Raw genomic sequence first — 21,956 nt, 5'->3', positions numbered from 1 at the left:
GAGCAGATGCATGCTGGTGCAATAAGCTGTACGTTTTACATCCAATGGACGCATGATCGGATTAGTCGACTAATCGCAAAAATAATCGGTGACTAGTCGACTATCAAAATAATCGTTTGTGGCAGCCCTAGATCTGAGTTTAGCCTACTCACTGCGGTTAAAAGACTTGAAGCAGTTAAAGTGAAAATATACCTCAGTTTATGTTTTAACTGAATTTGAAGATGAAATAAATAAATTAATAATTAAGTAAATAATATGTACATAAAACAGTTGGCACAAATATTTAACACCTCGGGCTTTTTGCCTGAGAACAATTGTGTAAGTGAAGCACATTTGCTGACAGGAAAATTCAACCTTTCGGTGTGTCAGTAGTGAAGACGTCTGCAAAAGTAAGGCTGTATATAAATGCTAGAGGAGGTATTGCTTTTAGGGAATGTGAAGGACAGATTTGCATTGCTAAAGCTGTAAGGAATATATTTTAGCACATCTGTCATTTTCTATCCTTCACATGCTTGAAATCACTTTTCCACTTTAAGTGAGAGAACTGCTGTTTCTCTGTGACTTCCATGGGTGTGTGTACAGCCAACTATAGAGCATCTGAGTTGAGTCAGGGAATAGAGAAAAAAAGCTTAAAAGGAGACACATCCAATTAAATTCAGCAGACAACTATAGCTACTTCGGAGAGTTCATTGTCCTACATACATCTGTGTGGAGGGATTAAAAAAATACACGTTCTGCTCAAACATTTTGCAAAACAGCAAACACTGTCGCTTCAATTGACAACATTCATTTCTACCTAGCTTTTGCCACTAAGAACTAATCTACATTAACAACAACCACAGTGCATTTTTAAAAAAATTTATTTGTAGTTAACTGAGAAAGTCCATTTACTTTACGCTCTGTTAGAGCTGTTGCACTAATAACTGCATGTTAGCTGAGGAGACTCCTTTGCCCACCAACACTCTGTGAATACACAGACTGACTGAATGAGACTTATTCAGTGTCTCATATCTTCTGCTGTGAAAAAGAAGAAATAGTTTATTGAAATGACTTGTGGTTGCCCAAGGCTAAAGTTCATATGCAGAACTATGGCTGTGCCTCTGGTTGTAGAGTAAAACTGCCCAGTGAAACTTGCCAACGCTTCTGTCAACAACAATATATTTTACTCCATTATACCAGAATATATCTTGCATAAACCCGAAGCAAATGTGTAACTGGCAATAGCGTTATGCCGCTGAAGAGAAGGGTAGAAAATTGGTTGTGAGTGTTACATGCACATTTTATTATAAGCGTTAACCTATTTTAATGACGAGATTATTCATAAGATAAGTAAGATGTTTACAATAGAGCTGAGTAGTTGTTGGGTTGTGAAATAGAATTCATCCTATATTGGTTTATTATTGACACAATTTTTGTCATCAAACATATGTATATATAGTTAAGTACAAAAAAATAGATGTAATTTTTCTGTAACTGAAGAAGATTAACGAAGTAACTAAAGTAACTGAAGACAGCAGCACCAAACAGCAAATGCAGGGTATGTTTGTGTGTATGTGTGTGTGTCCTGTGAATCTGTGACTAGGTTATGAAGTCATTTGAAAGCACTCACTTAGGTTGTTTGAAAAGGTTTCCCACACATGTACCACTGGCATAAAATGGGGCTCTCCCTACCATTCCATTACACTAGGCAGTCACATATCCTCCATGACCTCTACATTCATGCAAACACAAGGAAAGTGAAAAAAAAGAAAAAGATATTCAGAAAACATGCTTGTACACATGTACGGAAACACTGATTTGAGATGAAACAATTTAAAATACCTCTCAGCTGTAAACACATACACCCTACACGAGCTGATTATTTCTGGCGATGTGCCAGCGAGGTGCCCCGCAATAATGTAGCACAATGTATTACTTATAGAAAGGTGCACACAAATGACTTTTTTAAAGCCAGAGAGGTAATGATTTTTCCTGGCCAGCTAGCAATAACCACAAAATATTTATGTATAGAAGACCTTTATGCCACACTAAGTTGAAATAGTGATAAAAAATGGCAGATCAAGGGCTTAATGTGGGACTATTATTCTTGTGCAGTGGTGTAAGTCGAGTGTATGTAAGTAACTTTGCTAACCCCTGAGGGAGAGAGAGCATTGCAGCATCGGAGAATCGCCCCTCGTCCCCTCAGTGTTTGTACTCTAACCAGGCATGAGACATTGGCCCTGACTGCTACCCACCCCTAGTCACGGTCACCACAAGTTAAATGACCAATTCCAATGCATCGCTTGGGGCCAAATAACCATTCACAGCACTGTAAACCTGAACATATGTGACACGCTCTTGAAATAGTTCCAAGCATATGGTTTGCCATTTGAACAGTAATCTTTGCAGGATAGATTGTGTGAGCTTGCAGAAGTGAACTGATATTTGCTTGTTTGCTTTTTATGAATCTGTTTCTCCTTGTGGGAATGAAAGACTGAGAAATATGATGTGTACTGATTGAGCAGCTCAGCTCTTTTTAGTGAGTCAACAAACGAGCACAAGACATGCAAACTGAAATGGTTGTCTGGTGCTCTGTAAATATTTAGGCCCTTTGCTGATCTAGACTTTCATATTCTTGACCTTACAGACACTTTCTGCAAGATCAGGTTGAATTCAGTGAGTTGACAGACCTACTTCTCTTTTTCAAGTGTTTTCTGAAGTGTAAAGACGGACTTACTTTGCCATCTTTGATAATAATAGCATTTAAATTATGAAGTATGTAATCAGTATAGTATCAGTAATGTGATTGAACTGAATACAGTATTTTTGTAAAAATATATAACTGGGGGAGGATCTGGGATTTGTGCAGTCTTCTTGAGGTAGCTAAACTGGTTCCACTACTTACTTACCCTCTTCGTATTTTTCTTTTAAAATATTTGCATTCTTAAATGCTGATCATCAATTATTTGTGTGTGTATCATGCCTATCCTTTTCCCTTTTGGGTTCTTTTCCAAGAAAAATTCGGATGTGATATATTTACCACAACACCACAGGATGAAATTCCTGTGGTATTGTGGTAAAAATTCTATATCACTACACCTCTTGTGGAAATAATGCAATCCCAATAGGGGTAAATCTAAGGGCATTTTCCGGGGATGGTGCCAGCTGGGGATGAAGCAGCAAATATGTGACTGTTCTGGGAAACCTAAGGCATCTGGTTTCTCAAGCTAAAGCTCCTAGCATTGGTATTCATCTCTGACTTCTCTGTTATATTGAGAGTTCCACCGGCAGCCAAGATAAGACTGAATATGACAACTTTCACATTCAATATATGTACAGCTCTTGCTTCACTTTTGTAGTACACTGAATAAAAAAATAATGTCTTCATTGCCTTAAAAAGTTCTTAAAAAACATGCTTATATAATTCCATTTCTTTTTGTCACTTGCAGGGGAGGAGGCACTGACAATGTACCTGGCCAAAAACAAGCTGGACAGAAAGCTTGCCAACGCTACTCAGAATGTGGAAGCCCTTCATCAGTTGGCTTCGTCTTACTTCATTGACCGTGACGGTACAATGAGGAAGCTGCATGAGATCCAGATTTCCACCAATGCCATCAAGGTTAGCAGATTTTAAACATGCACATTCACATGCAAATATGTTTGGTTACTGATTTGTTGTGCATGAATTTATGCTTTTTCATAATACATGCATAGATGTATTGTGATATTCAGTGCAAAGGCTGTGCGTGAAATTGACAAGTGAATTTCATAGGGAATAAATAACCCGTGTGCTCACTTAGACAGTCAGAGAAACACTTACTTTCTCTTCCTCTAGAGAGACATATGTTGCATAATACAAATAAATTAAAGTGAAAAGACAAAAACACAAACACAGTGCATTTCATGAATATACATTAGCCATTGTAAGGATGGTGGAAATAATCTGAATGTAATACTGGGTGTCTTAATTAGCATATTTTGCCAAAGTATAGAGAAGCAAGCACGACGATAGATAACCGGTGTTAATGATGGCACCACAGGCTGAAGACTGAAAGTAGATATACTATACACATACAGTAGTAAACCCTTTGATTGGACAGACAAGTTTCCTATATGGATGCTTATGAGAAGTCAGGGTCAGATGATAATCTGCAACACATACACACATGATAATGTGCATTAGTGCACAGGAATGATTTTACTGCTAAAGACAATATATTTGTTTTCATCAGTGTTCACTGAATAACTGAAACAACAGCAACAAAGGAAAAACAAACACACAACTGTATTTGTAGTGTGAGCCTGCTGCATGCAACTGCTTGCTCACTGTTTATTCAGACTGATTCACCCTTTCAGTGAGGAGAGGGGGCTAAGAGCAGCAGTTGTAAAAAAAATGTAGATGTGCCCTGAAATGACAGCTGTACAAATATGTATGTTTATTTAACAGAAATTGTAGATTGGGAAGGACCATATAAAATCATACCAATCTGAGAAAGAACTGAGAAAAGTTGTGTTTGTTTGGAAATAGAGCAGGAAGCTAACAAGCCCTGAGGTAAAACTGTGTCTGCTGCAGTCAAATATTAACTACTCTGAGTGAGTTAGCTGGTGTTAATTTCAAGCCCAGCTGATCATAATTATTTAGACTTCTCTAGTTTTCCAGGCATTTGCAATCACACAATTCTTAGTGAAAAAAAAGCTTGCAGATGAGAAATTAGGCAGCGAATGCTACCTAATATATAAATAGGATGTTGTCTTGTAAATGTCATCAAAGATATAACTATACAAGGTCAGCTGGACAAATTTTGCATTTTCATTTGTGAAGGCCTGTTTCAAAATGTGTGCCCGAATCTATCTATCTATCTATCTATCTATCTATCTATCTATCTATCTATCTATCTATCTATCTATCTATCTATCTATCTATCTATCTATCTATCTATTAGGGGTGCAACGATACACAAAATTCACGGTTCGGTTCAGTTCGGTTCGATACTTTGGTGTCACGGTTCGATATTTTTTTGATACAAAAAAAAATGTTCATGCCTTTTTTAATTTGTCATTTATTATTATTTTACGGCACATTCTGCACCACATCTCTGTGCGTTCATCATTTGTTTGAAGCCAGCTCACCTCCTGCAACCACTTTTCCGAGAATACGCGCTTCTTTTGTGGTTCGGACTCCTTCTGACATTTCTTTGGAGGTGGAGGAACATCACAGTAGTTGCTTAAAGGAGCTTCTTCGACATCTATAAGAGTTATTAACAATTGACAATTATTTTGTCCATGAAACCATAAAGCTGCACTTTCTTTTTGCCTTATAGTCTGATTTGTCATAACTTTTCCGTTTTGTGGTAAGCTTTTCTTTGGCTGTCACTTCTTCACCCTGACCTGTCTTATTTGGCTCAGCAGAACTAAAATATATATCCTGCTGCTTTTACACACGCACTCACATAATGCTCAGCGATTCTCTGCGCGATCAACCTCTCACATGTTTGAGCTTGCTGCGGGAGATTTCACTTGTCATGTTTGCATAGTAAGCTAATGATTGATAAGACGATGTCAGAGGAATTGGTGCGCAAATTATCATCACTCACCAATCAGTGCTGTACACAGTTCGCGCGATTGCAAAGTGAAAGCAAAAAACAAGCGCAAATTCAAACGCGATTTCAATATGTCACATATTGACAGTGGCTCACCGATGCCAATGACATAATTACCCAGCTAGATTTCCGAAAGAATGCAAAAGCATTGACATATATTTTTCCTTCCTACGATAGGCCAACGGGCAGGGCTGAGATAGATTTTGGTAGCCCGACTGGAAAAATCGCTAGCCCCGGGACGTCGGGCTAGCGATTTTGCGAGCCATGTATCTGATTGAGGAATCACTCATCTTTGGAAAAGAGAGTTTATTACAGAGAAATGGCTCTTTCCAAAATAAAAGCTATACTATACGCTTCTTCTGGGCTATATTCTCAGCCGCATATTAAACATATCAGGTCCCCATAAGGAGAATCATGTGCTAACGGCTGTCTAAATGACTCGGGTAAAGTTTGTAGCATGCGTGCTTGTTGTTTTTGTCTGCTTCCACTTGTCTTTGCACTAGGATGATGTCGGAGTAAATGTGCAGTCATATTCTTTGTGTTCCCACTAGTGCTGTCAGCGTAAATCTCGTTGAAATGACGTTAACGCCACAACACGGCAAATCTGTGTTAACGAGCTACCACGGATTGCCCCGTGCGTGGGGCTGGACGGCCAACACGTTAACGAGCTAACTGCGCTAACGCACTAGTTCCCACCCTTGTAATTGAGCATTGCTGGCACATCCGACATACTGTTTTACTTTAGTCCATGACGCGCTTATCTTCAGGGTCATACCTCACATGAAAACCAAAATAGTTCCAAACGCCAGATCTGAATGAGAGTAGGGGAGGTTCAATTTGCCATGTTGCAAGGAGAGCTTAAATTCTGTCTCGCTAGCTTGCCCTGCGCTCAGTGAATCTGCGTTCGACTACTCCGACTAGGCTGCACTGTCGAGCACAGATCGACTGAGCACTCAACACAGACAGCATCGTCAGAAGGAAAGTTGATAAAATAAATTAAACATTTTGTATTGTTCGATACATATGCGTACAAAACCGAAAGCACTGTATCGAACGGTTCAATATCGATACGAGTATCGTTGTACCCCTAATATATATATGTATTGACAAATTCTTTGACAGATTCTTTGCCTTATTCTGGGTAATGGCTAGAAATAGTGTTGAAATCCCCATAACTCTAAAATTCCCACAGCAGTTGCAATGCACCTGTGCTTGCACACCTGCACTAAAATCTGCAGGATAACTCTCTTATACACCCACCAATGCTCCACCTCCCTATCTTCATTCAAGGAGCAGATCCCGAGCTTTTTGTTGTTGTGAGTGACAAGTGGATTAAGGGGGTTTGGCAGATGAGAGTCCAGGTAGCAGGAAGTCAAGCATGACAAAATTAAGCAGACCTGACAGTGGCTGCTGAGTCAGTTTCTCAGGAAAGGAAGGCAGGGCGTGTGGAGAAGAGAGACCATCCATATAGCACACATACACAAAGACACACACACACACACTCACAAACACACACGCGCACGCACAAACACACACATCGAAAGCTGAGAGGGTTACATGTCTTCTGATCCAAACCGATGGACCAATAGCGTATTTCAAGAGGAGAGGGGTTTTTTTTTTAACTTAAGAAAGGGGTGGGAATGGATTGGTGATGGGTAAGTTAAGGAGCTAATGTCATGCAAGAAGGGTTTCTTGTGCTTATCACGTACTGCATGAGGGTTAGTAATGAGTTGTCTTAGACACAAAATTGATGTCTTTTGCTTTTTAACAGGATAAAATAGCTACCTAATAGGTCTGTTCTATCAAGTGAAACAAACATGGCTGTGCACAGTCAGAATGGCAGTGAACTTGTTGCGTGGGTGGTGCAATCCAGCAGTTACATAAAACAATGGAACACAAATCCATGCTTTTATTAGTTAAAACAGTGGTTCCCAAGCTCTTTTTGCTAGGCCCCCCTTTGTTTTACAAGAAAAATGTTCGCCCCCCGAAACGCAGCTGTTTCGTCCACACGTAAACGTCGTTTGGAATCACCGAAACTGAGATTTTTTAAGACTCCTTTTTTGCGTTTACGTGTGGACGAGGAATACAGAGTTCGTCACGCAACGTCAAAGGTATGTGCTTTTTTTCACGTCACGCTGTACGCCACGTTATTGTTTACATGAGATGAATTGCAGAATGGCAGATAGAGACAAAATACTGTTAATCTGACTATCTTCAGTTTTTAAACGCTTACATATACACACAGTTACTGTCCCTCCATTTACAAAGGCAGAGGCGTCACGATGTAATTATTTTATGTGTTTTTTTCCTGTGTAATAATATTCAACATTGCTATCAATACATTTTTCAAAAAATGCTTCTCAGTGCAAAATGGGTTCAAAAACATAAACAGCTGTGGGATACTGTTTGTCCGTGATTTGAACAGCCCAGCGCGTGCTCCTGACAAAGGGAAAACCAATTCTGCAGGGGAGACCTACCTCGGCACTTGTGCAGGTGAAACCAAAGGGCAGATATGCTTAACCATATTTTCTAGTCTTTGGCTTAGAATGAAGTTGGTTTGGAAACATATTCAGCTATGCTTCATCTCCTGCTTTGCGCTTGTGTGGGCGCCTGTGCTAGCAGTGTCCAAGCATTTTTTTTTTTCCCCTTTTCATACCGCGCCCCCTCTGCAATGGCTCTGCGCCCCCCGGGCCCCACACTTTTGAACATACAATGCTTTCATTGTACTGTTAAATATCTTCAACCTTTATCATCAAGTAGTACAACAGCTCACCTCAGATGTTCTTAAGTTTTGCCAATATGTATATATACATATATATATATATATTAGGGGTGCAACGATACACAAAATTCACGGTTTGGTTCGGTTCGATACTTTGGTGTCACGGTTCGATATTTTTTCGATACAAAAAAATGTTCATGCCTTTTTAATTTGTCATTTATTAAATTTTCACGGCACATTCTGCACCACATCTCTGTGCGTTCATCCTTTGTTTGAAGCCAGCTCACCTCCTGCAACCACTTTTCCAAGAATACGCCCTTCTTTTGTGGTTCGGACTCCTTCTGACATTTGTTTGGAGGTGGAGGAACACCAAAGTAATTGCTTAAAGGAGCTTCTTCGACATCTTTAAGAGTTCTAAACAAATGTCTGTCCTCCTCCTGAAAATCTTATGTACGCAAACACGCGTTGCAACTTCTTATCTTGTGCGCGTTTTTTATTTTGACAGCGAATGCGCACCTGCGGACCACTTATGTGCAGCCCTGGTTATTTAGCTCGTCATATTGCAGCCACAGAAATTCTTTTGTCCATGAAACCATAAAGCTGCACTTTCTTTTTGCCTTATAGTCTGATTTGTCATAACTTTTCCGTTTTGTGGTAAGCTTTTCTTTGGCTGTCACTTCTTCACCCTGACCTGTCTTATTTGGCTCAGCAGAACTAAAATATATATCCTGCTGCTTTTACACACGCACTCACATAACGCGCTGAGCGATCAACCTCTCACATGTTTAAGCTTGCTGCGGGAGATTTCACTTGTCATGTTTGCATAGTAAGCTAACGATTGATAAGACGATGTCAGAGGAATTGGTGCGCAAATTATCATCACTCACCAATCAGTGCTGTCGCTCTCTATACACAGTTCGCACGATTGCAAAGTGAAAGCAAAAAACAAGCACAAATTCAAACGCGATTTCAATATGTCACATATTGACAGTGGCTCACCGATGCCAATGACATAATTACCCAGCTACATTTCCGAAAGAATGCAAAAGCATTGACATATATTTTTCCTTCCTACGATAGGCCGACGGGTAGGGCAGAGATAGATTTTGGTAGCCCGACTGGAAAAATCGCCATCCCCCGGACGTCGGGCTAGCGATTTTGCGAGCCCTGTATCTGATTGAGGAATCACTCATCTTTGGAAAAGAGAGTTTATTACAGAGAAATGGCTCTTTCCAAAATAAAAGCTATACTATACGCTTCTTCTGGGCTATATTCTCGGCAGCATACTAAACATATCAGGTCCCCATAAGGGGAATCATGTGCTAACAGCTGTCTAAATGACAGATTGTAGCATGCGTGCTTGTTGTTTTTGTCTGCTTCCACTTGTCTTTGCACTAGGATGATGTCGGCGTAAATGTGCAGTCATATTCGTTGTGTTCCCACTAGTGCTGTCAGCGTAAATCTCGTTGAAATGACGTTAACGCCACAAAACGGCAAACGAGCTACCGCGGATAGCCCCGTGCGTGGGGTTGGACGGCCAACACGTTAACGAGCTAACTGCGCTAACACACTAGTTCCCACCCATGTAATTGAGCATTGCTGGCACATCCAACATACTGTTTTACTTTTGTCCATGACGTGCTTACCTTCAGGGTCATACGTCACATGAAAACCAAAATAGTTCCAAACGCCAGATCTGAATGAGGGTGGGGGAGGTTCAATTTGCCATGTTGCAAGGAGAGCTTAACTTCTGTCTTGCTAGCTTGCCCTGCGCTCAGTGAATCTGCGTTCGACTACTCCGCCAAGGCTGCACTGTCGAGCACAGATCCACTGAGCGCTCAACACAGACAGCACCGTCAGAAGGAAAGTTGATAAAATAAATTAAAAATTTTGTATTGTTCGATACATATGTGTACCGAACCGAAAGCACTGTATCGAATGGTTCAATATCGATACGAGTATCGTTGCACCCCTAATATATATATATCGTAAAAAGAACTAAACAAATGCATAGATTCAATGTAGTCATTCTCAACTATCACTTATAACCCAATAGAAATATGTGGTGACTAGATTAGAGTCCTTGCCCTTTGCATGTAGTTTCCTATTTTATTATTATATTGATTTACTGGAACTATTTGGGCATCAACCTTTCTGCAGTGGGTGTGTTATACCCAGCAAGTAAGAGTGCTTGGGGTGTGAGGGGGAGACTTTTTAAGAATATCAACTTCTTTCTTTTTTACTCCACAGAGTAGGAATCGGGTATAATCTGTACTTTTGTTTAGGAATATTATAACTGGAGATTGTCCGGATAGCTTGTCTTAATGGCTAGGGCTGCCACAATTAGTCGACTAGTCACAATTACGTCGACTATTAAAATCGTCGACGACAAATTTAATAGTGGACGCGTTGTTTGAAGCTTTGTAAGATCCCGAAAGACGCAGGAATAAGAACTAGGATTTAAGAGTGTAATAACGGACTGAAACAGAAGACGGCAGCACTGCATGTCCAGGGATGCCAGCTGCCTTTAAACCCTGAAGAAGAAGAAGCTGTGTCCGCTTTCATAGCTGTGTCCAAATTTCCTTTGGAGGCCACATTTGTAGGCCAGCTACTTAGTTTTAATATTACTCTTATTACTCTTTCTGGGTCACAAAATAAACTTTTAACACATTTTCAGGCAAGAATGTAGCTGTGTAACCTTCAAATATCTGCTCGGTTTATCAAGACATCACATATTTGCAAAAGTGCTCTGACGTTTTCGGAGACGTCTGTTACCCACCAGCTCGATAGCTAGAGGGTTCGAGACTCACTAGAGCCGGCGAGAACAGCGTACTCCCGGCACATCATTTTCAAACCCCACCGCCGTCTTTCGCTACTCAGGGTAAACATGATATATAAGTCACTTAGATTACTTAAAAATGTTATTGTTTGGCTTTTTTCAGTGTTTTATTTGTTCCTCAGTAAATCGGTTTGGCTGAGATTAAAGTTATAGTTTTTACACAGCTGAATAAACGTCAGACAGAGAACTGATTAAACAGAAGTGTGAAATGGTAGAGAATTTACTCCAGTGTCCTGTTATGTTTTACATAGAAAGAACAGACGGCCGCGTTTATTAAACTCCACCGAGACAATCTGCAAATTTCATTAAAAGTTTAATAAACTATCATCTTGTCTTTATTTTTAGTTAGCACATACCTCAAACACTTAAAACTGTAAGCTAATGATAGTTATATAAGAGCAGATGCATGCTGGTGCAATAAGCTGTACGTTTTACGTCCAATGGATGCATGATCTGATTAGTCGACTAATCGCAAAAATAATCGGTGACTAGTCGACTATCAAAATAATCGTTTGTGGCAGCCCTATTAATGGCCCATGATACTAGCATCATGTTTGAGAAGTAGCAGGCTGTTTTCTGATGGACCCATGTAAAATCAAGAGCACTTTCTCTCACATGAAAGCTGTTTACTATATTCTATTGTATGCTATTATTTGCTTTTTAATGCACACACATTTGCACATCTTTTAAGAGTAAAGAGGTGTATACTTAATTGTATTATTTTTAGGGAAATCTGTGTTAAAAGCACCTAAAACAGTGGCTGAGCATGTGCTAAAAAATGTAAAAATACATTCAGCATTATATATATTTTTAGTAATACTAATAACATTGGTAATATATGTTAACCTTGTCTGATATTCAAAATGCAAAACATATTCAAAACAAAATGCATTTAGGATGAATCTGTATTTTCCTTTTACTTGACTATAAATAAAGGCAGCCTAAATTGCAGTTCTCCAGTCACGTCGGCTGCAGACAGACAGTGATCAAAATGTGCAGTGGAAGCAAAGTCCATCAGAAGGCACAGATCTATAAACACAGAGAACAAGGGCTTTGCTCCTCCAATATTGATTTAGTATGGCTGTAAGTCCTGCTTTGGAGTGCAAACTTACAATCAGGATAAAAAAACATGCATCAATACAGCAGAAATGTTTTCCACATTTCCCATCTGCAAGTAAGCAGGTTGAAAGTCAGTTCCGTTGAAATAGTTTGTAAAATGTTCAAAATTTGACCTCTGTGGGATTCAATATTTAATACATTTATTCACTATTAGTTCATTCAGCATCTGTCTAACACTCTTATTACCCAGAGTATTTATAGTAGCTTGAATACACACAGTCTCATGAAAACGTATTTTTTATTCTTACCTGGGTTATCTTTTTGTACTAGTAGAATTTGTTTGATCACGCAAATTCAAACAAATATTAGAATTTGTTTAATGAATATGAAAAATATCTAATCTTAGGACGCAAATATGTTTTCAAAGCACTGTATATACTAAAAACATGTTTAAATGTATCAATTATTTTGAACTATGAATTCATGGATTTAATATTATACTTAAATTTCTAATGTGAAGGGCAAAATAAATAAGTAGCTTTGTATTGTATTTGTATTATGTGACATATTTCCACAGTGTATAAGTCTGGAACGATAGATGGCAAAACAACTGTATCCTTAAGACACAATTGAAATGATTATGAAAGCTACAGACAACTAATGTGTCTCTACTGAAAAAACTGTCCTTTCTTAAAATGAAAACCATGTTTCTGTCAATTGTCTGCCTAATCGAATAGCCAATTTAACAAAGAGGATGAGACAGACCCTCAGCCAGAAGTAGAGCAGCTCCATCAACAGTGTTTATATGGATATTCGTTGTGACGGGCATTCATGAGAAAGATGCTGGTGCCCTGACTGCCCTGCTCAGAGAATCACCAGAGAAGTGCGGCAGCTTCTAAAGTCTTGTATGTGTTTCTTACCATGATATATTATTATATGAGTCAAATACAAATTTCCCTATGAAGACAGCAAATGACCTTGAACATGTGTCTATTTTGTATATTTTCATTTAGTTTGATCAAGACGATAAAAAGTTGTTTTTTTTCTTCCCTACTTTTTCATTGCTGTTGTTTCTTTGTTTTTGTTTCACTCTCACTCACATTGTCTTTGATAGGATTCATATCAACAGGAAAGGTAACAAAAGTATTCTAGAAAATGTAATCACTTGCAAAAATCAGAATTACTACGAGAAATAAGACGCAAACATTTTTAAAACACCGTACTCTTATACACTCTGAATACACTCTCTATTAAGTTATACAGGTATACACATTATACAAATATAGAATGCTACCAGATACACTGATTCTATACCTAAATCCTCATATGATTTTAAGTAAGAAAGAAAAAGAAAATCAATGATCTGCAGCACCCCAAATCAGAATTTATGCTGTGTATGACTTTGGCAAGCAATACTTGATTAACTGTGTCATTATCAGACTACTAATGAGGCGGCAGAACAGCACGTGAACATCAGGACAGCCAGCAGGGTATATCACAATCAATCTTTGATGACATCAGACATCTGTGCAGGCACTAATGCAAAGCTTCCTCATTATAAACGTAGTTTTTTTTCATCAATGAGAAATACAAACAGTTGTTTGATTGTTATTGGATTCCTACAGGTTGCACATGCTGTGCAAGTTACAATGGTTGGAATACTAAAACACATAGAACACTATTAATCCTTAATAATAAGTTTTCCCTAGGACCACTGATTGTATTGCTAAATAAAATTTGGTAATCAAAATCACTGATGGAAAAATGGTTACATTTGGCTAAAGTAGACATGGTCTAATGGTGAAATTTATCATAGGAAAAAAAAAAAGCCCAACAGCATGGCACTGATTCTATATGTCTCTAAAACTCTACCGAATGGACTGAGCATGTTTCCATGAAGTTTTTACTCATTTGGCTGGGTTTGGCTGAGGTTACCGCTGTTACATACATGTCAGCTCAAAATGTTCAATTAATTTGAGATCTAGTAACTGCAAATGTTTAGAAGATAGAGTAGGACAACTTGTTTGCCAGCCTAGCTGTAAAGCGGCATGGTTGGCGGCTTAGTTAAGTGCTGTCTTGCCAATTTATTTTGGCAGTTAGCCTGTTACTTGTGTCAGTTGTGTCAGAGGTTTTTGTATACATCCAGTCTTAGAGGAACATAGGCACTGAATTCTTACAGATGCCCACTCCACAATTGTGACATAGTGCCGTGAGTATGACATTTTAGCGCCTCTGCCACAAACCGGTCCTTTGAGTCCAATGCAGCTATTATGAGTTGGAGATGGATTATACTCCCTGAAGTGAAGATGTAGAAAAATATGTTGACTTGGATAGATGATTAAAGGGGACAAACCTACCACAGACTACAAGCTATAACATAGATAGCAAAGTGGCAACGGAACTCGTGAATGAAATGGTTATCAAGAGGTTGGGGAAATGCTCAACAAGATCGATTATTTTGTGCAAATAAAGAGAAACACACTCAAGAAGCAATGGAAACGGTATAAGATTGCTACTAAAAAGATCGCAGGGTGGTAGACATGATAGACCCCCCCACTCCTTCAGTGTGTACCCTAATGATTCTTCAAATCCCCCCCCAAATTCTCAACAAGCTCAAAACTAATTATCAAATACAATACACAGCACTTTCTGGATCATTGCATGAACTTAAGGCACCTGGCAAGACAGCAGAAGACTACACAGGTAAAGACGAACAACTGCTCCTGGCACTGTGGTTAGCACCGCCACACCACACATTACTGGTTGAGTATTCACTGTAGTACATGCATGGGAAACCCTTTTGACGTGCTCCACAATGTAAATCTCTTTACTGCCAAGACACTGAAAGAACTGCAAGGCACATGCAAAAATTGAGTTGTGTTTTAGTGTTCCTTCACCTATAACCACCAAATCCCAAATGAGCGGCTATTGCCAGGCCCATCCCTCTCCTGGGGATGTATCAAAGAAGTATTTCATCAGGTGAGATTGCTGCCTGAAGATCGGCCTATATAGTGATTTCTTGGGTGTGAGAGACTCTCCTACCTAGAGTGTATGAGTTGATCCTCCTGTTTGGGAATATGTGTTCACCAGGTGGTGCCCTATATATACTCCATAGCTAATGGCTATCCATTATCACAACCATCAGGGAAATGATGACTGTTCTATCAAGCACTTCAAAGTAAACAACTAGCTTCTGTTTGCCAGAAAGGCCAAAGATGTCATCAACAAACAGAGGGGCTTATTAACTTATTAATGACTTGTTAGCTTTGACAGTGGACAAACTGTTAGCTATGTCATTAGCCGTTTACCCAAGAAGATCATCAGCTAAACATACAGACATGTACCCCCTACACCTGCCCTGGGACTGTGCTGGTCATCCCACATCCCACAGATACGCTGTGCTATAAACTAAATTGCTTTCCTCCCTTTGCCCCCATTTCTCACAGGTTTTACTATAAGGGTCAAGGTTCTTTTTTACCAAATCTTGGACAAAAAGCAGTAGTGGAATGACCTGTTAGACAATGACATGCTTACAGCAATGGAAACTTGCTAACATGACCTGCAACACTTGGATGACAAAAGACTGTCTTGCTGCTATGTGAGTGCAGCTCTTGACCGTGCAGCCAGTAAGTGGGAGATTTACATCTTCTGAAATATACCCTGGCATACAGGCGGTTGCATGGGATACCTGCACACAGACAGGAAATAGGATACATGTGATAACTCAGAAAAACATCCTATTAATTTGTAATAACCATTTCCTCTAAAGGGATAGCGAATCCAGTTCATGCCAGCAAAACCCCCAATGCATAAGTTGTTCACTACTAACCATTTCCCTCTATGTAAGTGTCAACACTGTTCTTCCTGGCAGTCATCTGATCATGCCCTGCACAGAGTTCATTCAGTTGTTCTTTTTCACACAAGCATCATCTCCAACATCCAACCCTTGAAGCAATTCCCATAGATCTATTTGCAGATTTAATTTAGCCGCTTTTCAAGTTGAAACTCTAGCCAGTCCAGCTGTGTTTGTGATTGAAACTCATGCCATCTGTGCCCCAACAATAAACCCTCTTTCAAAGTCTTTCACTCTTGCATCTTGAGACAAGACCAGAATCCCTTTGGGCAGCTAAGCATTTCATCCATGACACAGCATCTATCCAAATGTTAACTGTTTAACTGTATCATACATTGAGCATGTATGGTTATTTAGGTTTATCGTTTAGTTTGTGATCCACTGGGATGTTTCAGTGCAAAGAGTTGTCTTCATAAAAAATGTAATGGCTATACTGAACATTTAAGCTCATTCTTTAGATATTATATGGCATCTAAAATACTTTTGGTTAATGTAATTGTAATGTCCTGTGATCATTAATGAGACATTATGATGAGTGTAAGTCGGCAATATAGTTTGAAAGTAAAGTTTGAGTCAAATGAATTACTTTAGAAATGCTATTATATAAACATTTCTAGGCACTATGTAATGGTTATTAGCAATTACATGATAAATATAATTGCTGCATATGTAGAATAATGCTACCTAAAAGCAGTGCAATGCTAAACTTATACATATGTTATTTCAACCAGTTACACTATTAAAACTTTGCTAAAAGCTGCCATTAATGGATATAAACATTATTTCAATCATATATCAATGCATTACTATCATTATTTTTAAGGTACTTATATGTATTTATATGACCTTCATACAAACCGTTAGTGAGGTTTTTTCCCACTGTGCATAAAATCATACCTTGCTGATAGAAAAAAGATGACATATGGTTGTTTGTCTTTGTGTGACTGAACTTCATTGCTGAAAGCTAGGACTCCAGTGGGGAGGGAGGGTCATTTAGGAATCAAAATAAGATACCCAATGGAGTGTTTTAATAGAAAGAAAATGTCAATTTTACGAATGAGTGTGTTCCCGTGGAAATGTGTGATTATGCAGCAAGACGTATGATGAGGAACTGGCTGTGTGAATGTGTGCTTGCATGCTATCTTGACTGTATGTGAGTCTGCATGTGACTGAGCGGCTGACTGTGTCGCGTACTCTATAGTCATTCATGCATGAAGTGTGCAAGTGTGCATTCCTACAGGGTGTGCTTACTGCATCCCTCACAAGGTCACCTATCCATACAGTTACTCTGGGCAGATTTACACCAGCAATCAATATGCATATTTCCTGATGATGCTGCAGTGCTGTGGGTGGTGGTAGTGTACCAGCAAGAGTCATATGATCCTTTTTCTCATCTCTCAGTCTAGTCTTGTGAGCCTTGTGTAGGGCAAGAGAAATTTAACATGTATACAATATGACCCAGATTTCTGTCGTCTGCAGAAGCCAAGTTCGGAGCAGTTTACATCTAATTTGCATTTGCCACAAGCAAGCATGACAGATTTTATATTCAGTGTTGCTTGAGTTACAACACTCGAGGGTGCCAAGTTTATAATTAGAAATGCCCTAAAGTTGATCTTTTTTTTTCAGTATCACTTAAAACTAAAGAGTTACATTAACAATGTCTTTTACACTTGACACATTTAGATATTTAAATATTCATACATAGAATTTTATAAATGTTCAAGGGAAATGTGCTACTAGAGAAAAAAAATGTGGTTGCTCCGTGCCTCCAGTGTGACTTAGAGGAACACTCTAGCCACACGAAAAATGATATGAAGAAGGCAGAAAAGTGTCCTGAGAGAGTTTTCACTACCAGGGTGAAGAATTACAGAGGAGCACGTCTCTTCTTTTCTATGTAGCCATAAATAGCAAGTCATTAAGAAAATGGCATGTGATGGGCAGATTAGGATGGTGCAGCAGAAGAGACGTGTAATGAAGACAGTTGAACCTTACAGTAATCTTCCCTGTCCCACTCACCCATCTTATTGCCTCATACATTGTTTTCCTTATCTCACATAGCTTCAAACCACCTTTTATTTCTCCTTGTTCTTTCTTGCAACGGAGACTAGAATAATGTGTGGTTTGGTTTCAGAGAAACATCCTTTTCAGTATAGCAGTATAGAAGTAAGATCATACTACTCCCATGACAACTTCAAGGAATTGTAGAAATAATGACAGCTTCCTATGCTGTGTGATTTTAATGAACCTGACAAAAAGTGTTTTTATTGCACGCTGAAGCAGTCGATACACAGTGAATCATATGTAGAGATAGGGAGATTTGCTAGGTGACAAATGACAAAGTTATCTAATACAAGGCATAAGGGGACTGTATTATGATACATCTGGAGAGCTGTATTAATAAAAAGATAGGTATACACTGGCCTAAACTCATGGATGCATTTACCTTTTGATACATGTGTGCACAAAGTATGAGCAAAGCTCACATAATAGCAGTTTTACAGCTACCTTTTCCGTGTTTTATCCCTTATAATTCACAGTGCTTTAGAGTCTATTTTGTATAATAATTTTATATGAGATTCTTTTTTTCCATTGCACAGTTTTCACGAAATGACCTTTACCTATGATGTTAACTGCCAAATGTTCCTCTTTGTATTAAAGAAATTCCAATTGGCGCTTAATGAAAGGCAGGTGCATTAGAAAGGTCAGCTATAGATGTGAAGTGAAAGGGCCTGTGTGCTGGAAAGGCAGATACCCAATTAAAGCAAGTTAACTAGGCCAATTCAAATCAAATAAAGTGAGAAAGATGACAGACTATAAATACATAGCTTGAGATGTAAACATGCAAATCAAAATTTTCAGATGTGCTTGTGGTCAAAATGTTTCATGGGGTAGCTACTTAGCCACTGATCATTACATATGCAACTGGTTCCCAAGAAACAAGCAACATGATTGAGTCTGAATGCACAGACACACTGTATGCAAACACACGTTACCCACAAGTACCCACACATACTTCTACATGCACCTGATGTACTGCAGCTGCCTGGCATGTATATCATGAAGCTATATTTTGCATTTTGAATACAGAGAACTTTGCACAGGAAAAACGTATTTTTTTTTTTTTTTTTTAAATAAATGGGGCTCAGGGAATAATATATGTGCATTAAGTCACCAACAGAACCTGCAACTTTAGATCTCTTGTGCATCATCTCTTATTTACTTGGTTAGATGATTTTCTTCGTGACAGATGACAATTAGATAGTTGTTCCAGAACTATGGTTTCTGTCTGTGGACTGTTATACAGTCTGGGCCCAGTGGGATTCCACTGTTGTGTTCTGCTTAATAATCCAAATCCTCTAAGTCCCCCTTGGCCCACTTCAGTCCTTTGATTGCTCCTTGTATTTTTATTACGTTACACTCCATTTTCATAATCTGGTGCATAGCATTCTTATGGTGTGTGGTGGAGAAAATGAAAAGACAGAGCCTAACAAGTAATGCACTACGCTCTCCTAAGGTCATCCAGATTACAAGGGTCAGTCTCTAATCCTTAAAGCCGGGTGTGCTCTTAATTTGGAACCATAATTCTTGGAGCAAATAACTCTATAGAAAACTGGCTGTGAAGAAAAATGGCAAGAAGCAAGTGTTCATATATATGCACACAATTTGTGTAAAAGTACAGATCTAAATATCCCTTAGCTTGCCCATGAAATCACCTATTTTGTCACATGGGAGATGTCCCGAAGTGACAGGGGACAGATATCCACCTTTGTTCAGTCACCCTGGGTTGTGCAATACAACCTTTTGAAGGAGGTCATTCATTTCACAATAAGAGCAACAAAAAAAGGGAGGAAAAGAGCTGGGTTAGCAAAAGTGTGAATGGCACAGTGTGACTGCGTCGTTCTGTTATCAGTTCAGATGCACACATTAGTCAAGTTCACCTCAGCACCTCAAAACTTCAAAACCTTTGCCATTCAATTCTTCATTTCTTTTAACCGAACTAATGAATTGTGGCTAAAAACTGCAAGGAGGTGATCATTATTACCTCATTAGTATTTCTTAAAAGTCATGCATGCTAACCTTTGTTGAAAGGAAATTTCTTTGAATGTGATTAAAATTAAACTGGAATAAGCCCTTATATTATGAAGACAGTAAAATGTGAATTTCTAATCTGCAAAGCAGGAGTTCAGTTACTTACAGTGCTGTAAACAGCAGGTACTGTATGCGTTTTAATTTAAAATAGTAAAGTTTCAGTGGATCAACCACTTTTTCCCATTTGTATCTTAAAGGAAAAGACCAGTAAAACATTTGGTGGTAGCAATACCAGAATGCTAGCGCGACATTTTTAAATATATCTCCAATCTCTGTATGTTTCTTTCACACTCCATTCATTTAATTAAAATGTTGTATATCTTTAACAAATAATATGCAACAGTGGCATACCGTAATCTACAGATAAAGAATGTCAGTGTTATTGTCAAATATGAAGAACAAACAAAACAAAAACAAAACGCTATTGCATCTCTAGCATGTGCCCTAATATAGCAAGATTTATTCAAGAGCATATTGATTGAATATGAAGATTATATAGTTCTCCTCCAGTCTGTCCCTGTCTGTCTTCTGATTTTGCCGCCTGATGCCAGGGGTAGATTTACATCTGTCTAATTTCGTGCTTGTCAGCCCACCATCTGGTATGGTATCAAAATTAAAGACAGGAAAAAATGATATCACACTGTCAATCACACACACACACAAATGTGGAATATAAGTTACTGAAGCTGTCTGTGGTGAAAATTCATCTCACAACAGATATGAATGTCATGGTTCTGCGTCTTGACCCAGTGTTTTGAATCTTGTTTAATCATTATTGTGTGAGTGTCTTGTGTTTCCTCGTTTAGTTTTTTTGCACTTATGAGTTTTCTGATTATTGCGTTTATCTCTGTGGTTTTGGTTTAGTTCCCTTTGGTGTTTCCCTTTCCCTGTGTTTTGTCCTCAGTGTGTCCTGTAGATGTCAGTCTTGTTGTCATGTCATGTCATCTCGTAGCCTTTGTCTCTGTGTTCTGTCTTCAACGTTCCCTCAGCCTCCCCAGCCTGTCTAAAGCCCTCTGTGGATACAAAAACTCACTCAAACTTGTTTTTCACACATTTTAATGAGTTCAATTTTAAATCATTTTTGTTTGCAATATATAATCTTGTAAGGGCACAAAACTTTAATTATCCATCCTATGGGTTTTAAATTGGCATAATCTCAAACCAAATCTAAAAATGAAGCATTGATACAATATGTAAAATATTCTAAAAAGTTGCATTTCAATCCAAACCGTGATATATTCTCAATCCAAACATTTTTCACTGTTCAAAGGCAGGTTTGTCTGCACCTCCTCTACCCCACATACCTCCTAACAAATATTATTGCACTATTTAAAACTGGAAACAGTCTTTTATGTCAGAAATTTCAGGGATCTTTTTGCTTAAATGGGTAGTTTCAGAAGCCCTTCAATCATTTCAGATATTGGAATGTATAAAAAAGACTAATTTGAGGACTTGCAACATGTGGATCATTGTTTGCAAATTTTGTTGCTTTGTTTTAATTTCTTTAGATTTATTGATTTATTTGTTATGCCTCTGAGATAAAAAGATTCTTTCAAAATCCTTGACACAGGTTTAACTAAGCCTGGACAGATTTCTGATTTCAATACTTTCTGTTATGCTTACATTGTTTTATTTTTGTTGCGTCCTCTCTTTTTTTTTTGTCATAGATAAAGATTTTTATTGTTTTGTTGTTTGGAACAGAACAATCCCATAGTTCAAAAATGTTCCTCCTGCAAAAAAGCTTAATCCCCCCCAGCCTTGTGGAACATCAGCCTTGTGGAAAAATAAGTCAGTTAGTTATCAATACATTATTTC

The 21,956-nt window shown here is 38.5% G+C and overlaps 1 protein-coding gene across 1 annotated transcript in view; it reads left to right on the top strand.

Annotated features, from left to right (window-relative positions):
- The window catches only part of brinp1 (BMP/retinoic acid inducible neural specific 1), a 108,491-nt gene that overhangs the window by 56,401 nt on the left and 30,134 nt on the right, over positions 1-21,956 (top strand). The window contains exon 4 of the mRNA XM_087843754.1: positions 3,429-3,598. Within this exon, the coding sequence (XP_087699880.1) occupies positions 3,429-3,598 (170 nt within the window). The remainder of the gene's footprint in view (positions 1-3,428; positions 3,599-21,956) is intronic.

The sequence above is a fragment of the Neolamprologus brichardi genome, chromosome 7, assembly GCF_056152115.1.
Source record: "Neolamprologus brichardi isolate AB-2024 chromosome 7, ASM5615211v1, whole genome shotgun sequence".
Taxonomy (NCBI): domain Eukaryota; kingdom Metazoa; phylum Chordata; class Actinopteri; order Cichliformes; family Cichlidae; genus Neolamprologus; species Neolamprologus brichardi.
Note: the sequence above shows the minus strand (reverse complement) of the source record. Positions and strands in the feature narration are given on the sequence as shown.